Here is a 9356-nt window from a genome sequence, read left to right as displayed (position 1 = left end):
TATAGGCACTGAAAAAAATAGCACGCTATAGCGCTGCTAATAGCACACTATAGCGTGTAAAAAATTATCTCGCTAAATTAATCGATATATAATGTTTCACTAATAGCACGCTAGCACGTTAATAGCATATTTTCAGGTACGATGCTATTTTGTATAGTGTGCTATTTTTTTCCTTGGAACCTGATTCGCATCGAACCTAGCCATAGTGGAGGTTGAGTTATATTGTACGTTTTCTGCAGTCGTACACGTAAATAATAGAACACGTAATACAAGTACGAAGGCAGCAGATCTTTGCCAGTCCATCTGAGAGAGTCAAGAAAAACTTCGTGTCGGTTTTCAGAGTTACTGGTAGAGTTTACAGATCATCATTTTTTCCCGGCATCGTTCGTTCGATCCTCTTCCACCCCCCTGATCCATCCATTCCGGCCATGGACTCAAACGCCAACGGCGGGCGCAGCACGGTGAGTTCTTCCTCGTCCCGGGATTGCATCGATTTGGATCGAGCTCGACGAGATTTCTCGCGTCTCGACTCCATCTCCTCACACCGCAAGGAATCTCACTCAAGCTGTCTGGGATTTTGCCCTTGTGATGATGGGTACAGATGGTAGGGGAGATGGAGAGCAGCTTGGAGCGGGTCAGGCGGCAGCTCTCCTCCACCTCCACCCGCCATATCCTCCAGGGCCCTCTCTTGAAGCGATCCGATACAGTAATTTCTATCCCCCCTTTCATTTCACACTTTCTTACTTGGATGGTTCTGGTTCTGGTTCTGGTCTACTAAATCCATACCTGACAAGTCCAGCCATTCAAACTTTCAAATCGATCAACATGATGATGCCGTGTGGTGTTGAGTGTTGATGACAAGCTGCCAAGGGTGTTTGTTCTACTTTGTGTGCTTGTAGTTCGTCGATATTATGCTGTGAACTAGAAATTTTCGTCTCTCAAGCATGAAAACAGCCTTCTTATAGCTGTAGTGAGGGCATCTCCAACGTGGACCTTCAAACCGCATGCATCCGTCTGGACCAGGTGGTCCGGATGTGTTTTGCTATCCAACGCGGTAGTCCATCCACCAGCAGTCCGGACATCCTTTTCCCCGCATACTGGAAGCAAACCGGGGCGGGGGAGGGGGGGTTGTTTGCGGCTGTAACTCCCTCGCCCTCATGCCGGCCCAGAGCGGACGCGGCCTGGAGCCGGCATTGAAGCGGCGCGCCGGCCGCTGCACGTGCCTTCTCTCCGCATATAAACGGCATCCGTCTGTCCGTTTCCCTCCATTAAACCAGTGCGTTTGTCGAGGAACCTACTCCGGCGCCTGCATGCGAGTGCCACACGTTCGTCTGCCTGTCGGCTGGCATTAAACACCCCGCCGCTTGGCACGTGGCATCCCCCCGCTATTTAAACGTGGCCAGGTGCCCGGTAACAACGGCATCACACCTGTCCTCTCCTGATCTGCTCCTTGGTGCACCACACCCGCCATGGCCTTGAGCTCCAAAGCCCTGTGGGACAGCCTCTCTGGTGAACAGAAGAAGGAACTCTCTGGTATTGAGGCCAGCTAGCAGGCCCGCCGAGCCAGCCGGATACAGGCTGGCTTGCCGGCGAACTCTCCGGAGGGCAGCGACGTGGACGAGCCAATGGACGACTAGCCTGCGCCACCGCCCTCGGCGGTTCAGGCTGGCATCACCATGGGCGAGGCGCGTGTGCACTGCACTGACATGGTAATGGAAGAGCGGGAGGAGGCATTCTGGCAGACGTAGGCCGACTAGCGGTACAACCTCCGGCTCCTCATTAGCACCGACTCGCGGAGGAGAAAATCGCTGGAACGGGCATTGTGGCGGACATGGACGAGTAGAAGGCGTTGCTCCCGTCCTAACGCGCCGCCCGTGACATCCGCCACGAGCGATGGCTGCTCCGTGTCTTGCGACCGGAGAAAGAAGCTATGTCCGTGGAGATCGACGCGGCGGTGGAGGAATTTGACGACGACACCGAGGACGACGAGGCCGACACGTCCACGGCCGCCACCAATAGCGAGGAAGAGTAGAACATGGGAGGCCGGCGGCGCTTGGGTCCCAGGAAGGCCACCACCATCACCTTGCCAGGCCACACAGCCAGTGAGCTTGCTCGCTTTGTGGAGGAGGAGGAGGCCACTATTCTTCCCCTCGCTGAAGCTAAAGCTAAACTTGGTGAGCTCATTACCGACCGGTGAACTTGCCCGCTTTGTGGAGGCTATTCCTCCTTTCCCGTTGAAGCTTCATTTCTCGGGGCTCACGACCGTCTGGTGAGCTTGCTGCCGGACATGGGGAAGGCATGTCGTGGGAAATGGGCGCCGACGATCATTTAGACTACTAAGACTAGGTTAGAATAGGATTTAGTTGAAATATGTTGAAAATGTAATAACTCCGCCTATGTCTTCTAGGCATAGCCGGTCCCAAGCCCGGGTAAAGGAGGAGGGTTGTGATAGGCTTGGCGAGCCAACGTAAAAACTAGCCAGTCCCATAGGTATGAAACCCATTTGAGCGAGAATAGTACTAGGATGGGTGACCTCCTAGGAAGTCCTCGTGAAAGGGTTTCATATCTAAGGGTTGTGATAGGCTTGGCGAGCCAACGTAAAAACTAGCCAGTCTTTTGGGTATGAAACCCATTTGGGCGAGAGTAGTACTAGGATGGGTGACCTCCTGGGAAGTCCTCGTGAAAGGGTTTCATATCTAGCCTACCCCAACTTGTTTGGGATAAAAGGTTTCGTAAGATGATGATGATGTTGAAAATGTAATGAATGTGCTCCGGCTTAGATGAAAATCATCTGGCTTTATCTAAAATTATTTAAGTTTGAATGAAAGTTGTCCAGTTTGTTTAAATTTGCATCAAATGTGACCGGACGTTTGCGGCTATCTTTGGATGGCTGGCTCCCGTATCAATGTCCGGACCCATATCCGGACCGGTCCATGGACGGATGCGTGTTTTAGGGGCCTGCGTTGGAGATGCCCTAAGTAGCAACAGGTGAACTTGTGCAAATTCTCATTCAAGGGAAGGAGCATACACACACTTCTGGTATTTAATTCAGGTACCACTAAGTTGCACATCTGGATGTAGGTGTTATGACCAGCATATCAGGGGCTTAGCCCAGTGGGTTATGGCCCAAGTATCTTAATCATTATTAGGGGCTTAGCCCAATTATCTTATCGTATTAGGATCGTTTGCTTAGGAGTCAAGTAAACCTCTCTATATAAGGAGAGATGTATCAATCTAATCAAGCAAGAAGCAATCAGTATTTGCTCGGCTTCCCTTAGGGAGCCGGGAGACCTAAACCCTAGCCGCCTCTTGCGTCCGCCGCCGTCGCACCAGCCGCAAGGACGGCGCCCAGCTCTGGCTGCCGTGGCCGTCCCAGGGCGCGCCTGCAATTGGCGGGACACCGCTGCTGCCGTTCCAGGCGGGGCACCACAACGGGCTGCCACCGCCGCTGCTGCACCTGTAGCCGCCCCCAGCCGCAGCTCCCCTCTGGCCGCAGTGGCCCCCTACTGCCACCGCGGCTACCTCCGCGTCCGCCCACTCTCCAGAGCAGCCGCTGCAACTCCAGGCGCCACCTTTGCCCAGCTCCGGACTGCCGTCACCGGCCGGCCTACCGATACACCAGGTCAGGTTCCCGCCCTCCCTGTCGCCACTACCAGCTTGGGCGGCTGGGTCTTCGCCATCGCCGGTCTACACCACGGCTCCGGAGCAGCCGACCCCGTTTCCGCAGTCCGGCGGGCCATCCGGCTCCGCGAGTCCCTACCCGGAGTACTCTGACCAGGCGCCACCCGCCTCGCTGCTCCGCACCTTCGAGCCAGCTCGACACGGCGCTCTGACCCAGACACCGCTGCGGTTTGCCAAGATCGACTTCGCTACCTATGACGGCATGGAGGACCCCCTCAACTGGCTCAACCAGTGCAACCAGTTCTTTCGCGGGCAGCGCACCCTCGCCTCGGAGCGCACCTAGCTCGCCCCTTACCACCTCCGTGGCGCGGCATAGACCTGGTACTACGCCCTCGAGCAGGACGAGGGCAGCATGCCCCCTTGGGAGCGCTTCCGCGAGCTCTGCCTCCTTCGTTTTGGGCCCCCGATCCGTGGGAGCCGCCTGGCGGAGCTAGGCTGCCTTCCCTTCACCTCCATGGTTCAGGACTTCGCCGACCGTTTCCAGGCCCTGGCATGCCACGCGTCGGGTGTGACGGCGCAGCAGCGGGCCGACCTCTTTGTCGGTGGACTTCCGGATCACATCCGCGTGGACGTGGAGCTTCGGGGACCCCAGGATCTCCAGACGGCCATGTACTACGCCCGCGCGTTCGAGCGCTGCGCGGTGGCCGTCCAGCAGGAGTCACCGTCCCGGGCCACTGGGTCGCTACCCTGGCCAGATCCCGCTCAAGGTCGGCCTGCTCAGTCTTCCGCGGCACCCCTCTCCGCGACCGCGGCGCGCCCGTTCCGCCGGCTCACCTCGGTCGAGCTACTCGAGTGTCGCCGCCAAGGGTTGTGCTTCAACTGCGACGAGCCCTATACGCCCGGCCACGCCCGCCCGCGACTCTTCTACCTGGAGGTTGCAGACTACATTCCGGAGGACGCCGTCGCCGCCGACCTTGCCGCCCCAGCTGTCGCGAAGGTGTTTGACGCTGGTTGATCACCTCGAGGAGTTTAGCAAGCGCTTCCCCACCTTACAGCTCGAGGACGAGCTGTTTGTGCAGGCGGGGAGAAGTGTTATGACCAGCATATTAGGGCTTAGCCCAGTGGGTTATGGCCCAAGTATCTTAAATCATTATTAAGGGCTTAGCCCAATTATCTTATCGTATTAGGATCGTTTGCTTAGGAGTCAAGTAAACCTCTCTATATAAGGAGAGGAGATGTATCAATCTAATCAAGCAAGAAGCAATCAGTATTTGCTCGGCTTCCCTTAGGGAGCCGGGAGACCTAAACCCTAGCCGCCTCTTGCGTCCGCCGCCGTCGCACCAGCCGCAAGGACGGCGCCCAGCCGCCGGCCGCCGCGCAATCTGCTCCGACCTCCTGCCTCCTTCCCTTACAGGCTACGCCCTAGACCGGGTAGAACCCTAGTTTCTACCAGTAGGGCTATCTACTGTGCAACCCTGCTGGTTGATGCAAAGTTAATGTCCGTTCCCTTTATGTTTTGTTAGCACAGTTTCTTGAATTTAAGACTTTGAGTTACTTAGTCGTCTCCATATTATATTCTGGTTTTGCAGTTATAGTAACAATAATGATACACAACAAATTGCTATTATATTCCAGCACATCCATTTTATTCGTTTGTGATAAATTTTACTTCAATTGACAGCTAAGGAAATGGAATGAGCGGTGGGTTATACTTGATCCAGCTACTGGAAAGATGGAATACAAGTATGGACTGGAAGTTACACACTCCTTTTCTTTTAAAAACAGATGAAGATTTGAAAAAGAGAATGCTAGATCTCATAATTTAACTAATGATTTAGGGTTCGTAGAAGTGATACAACTGTGAGGGGAATAATTGTGTTCGATTCAACAAGCACCGTCACTTTGTCACCTACCAACTTTCAGTATGATCTCTGCTTCATTGCTATTTCATTATTATTTTCAGACTTGTGGTAGTAAAAGCACTGAATGGCCTCATGTTTTACTTGATGCAGTGGACTGCCAAAATATGAAGGATGTTGTGTATGTATCCTTATGGAGTAGCTCTAGGTTATTTTGTTCGCTTTATTATCATATATGGGCTTGATCAATTGTTTTGTTAATTGACTAGTGTTATAGATATTGGGACTCCACAGAAAAAGGAGTACTTTCTTTGTGCAGAAACTCCCAGCGCTGCAAGAGCATGGGTATCTACTTTACAGTAAGCTTGTGTTCTGTGGCCTGTCATTGCACTTGATTTGACCACTATTCATGGGATTACTAACAGATATTTTTATATAGATTAAATGGATGTTGGAAGTACCATCATATTCTTTTTTATGAACTATTTCAAAACAAAGTGACGATTGATATGTTCTTGTAGTTAACATCGTTGAGAGAACCCATGCTCCCTTTTTACATAAACCCATATTAGTAAACACCTTTGCTTCTGTGGTTTACTGCATTTAATTTATCACTGACATAACACCTTCCCAGTCTAGAATATGCGGTTGTAACTCTAGAAGAACCCTAAAATGTATATTGGCATTTATACATGGGCCATGTGGCTCCATGCACTATTATCGCCATCAATTAACACAACCCTCTCATATTCGTACTCTTAGAATTTCTCTACAAATTTCGAGCCACTTGGACTGTGAAGAATTTAAGATATATTGCATGACATGTACCCTTATTTACATATTGTTCTGTATAAATTTGGTCTTCTCCTGAAACATCTCATGTTTGCATTAGTTCTGTTTGTTATTTGCTTACTAATGTAGAAATTGTGCTTAAGGAAAGCACCAATATGTAGTTGTTTCATCAAATGGTTGGCCGATTTACTTTTGCCTTGTTGGGAGGCACCCTCTTTAAATTCTTTGACCCTTTGCTCCCGAAGAACTGAGATGTACCGTTTGTTTCAAAACAATAATTGCTAGTGGCAATATGTGCCCACTTGTCCAACGTTAGGAACAAACTCGTGTAATATCGACTGCATAATTATGTAAATATGCTAACTCGTGAAATATCTGCTGCATAACTATGTAAGCAAGCTAACAGGCTATAATCTGGCTAAAGGCTTGCATTTGGTGCTTTCTGCTATTCTTTTACCCATTTGTTTATTTCAGTTATTTTACTCACTGTCTGTGGGGCTTTAGTATGACCCTTGAAATCTGATAAAAGTTCTTATCTACCTACAGTGCAACTCAGTTGGTCCTACAGGCTCATAAACAGGCGGTGGATTCATTGGGTGGAAATGGTTCTGCAAAATTGGGAACAGTTGCTACTGTTGTGGCTGTGGCCAATGCAACTGCGATTGAAGCATCCAAAGAGGTAGAAGCAGCGATGAAGATCTCCCTGCGGGCAGCTTTAGGCTCAACTACAAATAAACTTAGTAAAGGTCAATTAGATGATCTCACAATCATGATGGTATGCTGTTCTTCAAACTACCAATGAAGGATTACCTAAATTAAAGTTTAGTCATTTTGTTGCATAAGAAACTTATTGATGAATACAGGACCTCTTTTGTAGATAATTGATCTGACACCCAGTTGTCTCCTTTAAACAAAATACGAAAATATTCCTGATGTAGTCAGTTGATCTGCTATTCACTTGTTAGACTATGCTTCCTCCTAAAATAAGTGATTGATTAATTCCATAATTTATCAGACCAGTTGACTACTACGAGGCCGAGTTTCTGATAACAAACCAAATTTCTGATCAATTGAATCTTCACTTTGAAACTTGAAAGCCATTTATAGTGTTGGTAAGACAGGCGAACATGCTTCAGCGTGTTTCACTGAACAACTATTGGGGATGTAACTAGCAATCATGTGATGCGAAAGTTGGCAATATACCTGGAAGGCCATGCCAGAGCATTTGCTTCTCATACGATGAATGAATTTAGTACTTTTTGTGCTGTCTTGTATGGTACTAGTTCTTGATCGTCTAGAATGTATATTTTTCTTTTGGATACTAAAGTTTTTTCCTTTCCTTATTTGTGATGTGCTACACATTGCTACGACAGGAGACCCTTCGAGTTAAAGATGATGAACTGCACCAGCTATTGCAGGATATCCGTGCACGGGATTCCACCATCAGGGAGATTACAGATAAATTACAGGAGACTGCTGAGGCAGCTGAATCTGCTGCTTCTGCTGCTCATGCAATTGATGAAGCAAGAAGATTTTTATCTTCAGAACTTGAACGCCTGAAACAAGATCAGGAAAATCAAGTTGAATTGTCCTTGCTTAGGGTAACAACCACTTCGTGGATCTCTATACATTATTCATCTTATAGTACATATTTGTTTCATACTTTTACCCCCCTATAGACCAGATTTTGTTCCTATGATTTATGTTTTATGCACCTGATGAGCACAGTTCATGTTAAGTATATGAACTGACACATTTTTATTTTTAGTTTGAACTGGCTTTTATGTTAACAGCTAAGGGAATCAGAAGAGAAGTCAAAGCTTCTTGCTGAAGAAAGAGAGCATTTACTCAAGGAAAGAGATTCTGCTCTTCAAGAAGCTCAGATGTGGCGCTCTGAACTTGGAAAAGCTAGAGGAAATGCTGTCATTTTAGAAGCAGCTGTCGTGAGAGCTGAAGAGAAAGCTAGGGTTTCAGCAGCCGATGCTGACATGCGAATAAAGGAAGCTGTGAGTAAGCTTGAGTCTGCTGCGAAAGAAAAAGAAGAACTCTTAGCTCTCCTGGATGCTCTAAAATCACAAATACAAAGGTTCCGAGTACATCATATGCTATTTTAATCTCTCTTGCTTCCGTGTAAAATGAGATTATTCTAAAAGAAATTTGATGGATAATTTGGATATCTGTTGTTTGCAGGCAAGAGACTAGCACAAAACAAATCTGTGAGGAAAGGTCAGAGCTATGCTCTACTTCAAAGCACATGGACATGGACGAAGATAACGTGGATAAGGCTTGTTTAAGCGATACAGACCTGATACCCATTGCGGAGAACATAGTCGAGTTGGATGACGAGGGAGTCGATATACGTACGATCGGGGATACGGAGTGGGAAAATCCTCATTCCTCTGAAGTATCTGATGTAAGGGAGGTGACCACAGAAGCTGAAGAAAACAGCTTGGATATTCCTGTTGATAGCCAGCCAGTTGCTGACGATACTTTCCAAGGCTAGACTGGACTTTTCATCTCGGTTCATGGCGAACATTCTTATAATCTTATTCCGTTTTCGCATTGACCCAGAGTTCCGTCACAGCTTTTGTTGCTCATCTGTAAACCTGAGTGAAACAAGAAGAAGAGTTGGATCATCAAGTGTACCATTGGCTATCATGTTGAACAGTTTACACCTACTGTTGTAAGGTTAGTCTTTTTTTTTTGAAGCTCTGCACTCCGGAATTTATTCAATCAGCGGTGTAGAAGACCACTCAGAAAGCCAGGGATTACAAAATAGTACTCCCTCTGTTCCTAAATACTTGTCTTTCTAGAGATTTCAACAAGTGACTACATACGGCGCAAAATGAGTGAATCTACACTTTAAAATATGTCTACATACATCCGTATGTTGAGTTCATTTGAAATGCCTAGAAAAACAAGTATTTGGGAACGGAGGGAGTATGTTAAAACATCTCCTATGCCTAGAGCTTCTTTAGCGCACCCATGTGCTACATTATTTGCATTCCGGCTAACATACCGAAGCTCAAATCCCTGAAAACAAGGTAGTTCGGTTTGCATTTCCTGCAGAATATGAAAACCTAT

General features: G+C 48.2%; 1 protein-coding gene across 4 annotated transcripts; it reads left to right on the top strand.

Moving 5' to 3' along the window:
• Nucleotides 1–301: 301 nt before the first annotated feature.
• LOC119354637 (differentially expressed in FDCP 6 homolog) lies at nt 302–9005 on the top strand. 4 transcript variants are annotated; one of them, XM_037621361.1, is made up of 10 exons: nt 302–461; nt 602–706; nt 5303–5364; nt 5460–5543; nt 5634–5665; nt 5758–5839; nt 6819–6951; nt 7646–7873; nt 8066–8358; nt 8463–9005. In XM_037621361.1, exons 1-10 carry the CDS (start codon nt 429–431, stop codon nt 8773–8775), a joined length of 1365 nt encoding a protein of 454 aa, XP_037477258.1. In that variant the 5' UTR covers nt 302–428; the 3' UTR covers nt 8776–9005. The 4 variants fall into 4 exon arrangements, with proteins under 4 accessions (XP_037477258.1, XP_037477257.1, XP_037477260.1 ...); XM_037621360.1 differs by having other exon boundaries at nt 304–461; nt 6819–7047; XM_037621363.1 differs by lacking the exons at nt 302–461; nt 602–706 and adding an exon at nt 3291–5113 and having other exon boundaries at nt 5634–5661; nt 5750–5839; nt 6819–7047.
• Nucleotides 9006–9356: the final 351 nt, after the last annotated feature.

This window comes from Triticum dicoccoides, chromosome 2A, assembly GCF_002162155.2.
Source record: "Triticum dicoccoides isolate Atlit2015 ecotype Zavitan chromosome 2A, WEW_v2.0, whole genome shotgun sequence".
Classification (NCBI taxonomy): Eukaryota; Viridiplantae; Streptophyta; class Magnoliopsida; order Poales; family Poaceae; genus Triticum; species Triticum dicoccoides.
Note: the sequence above shows the minus strand (reverse complement) of the source record. Positions and strands in the feature narration are given on the sequence as shown.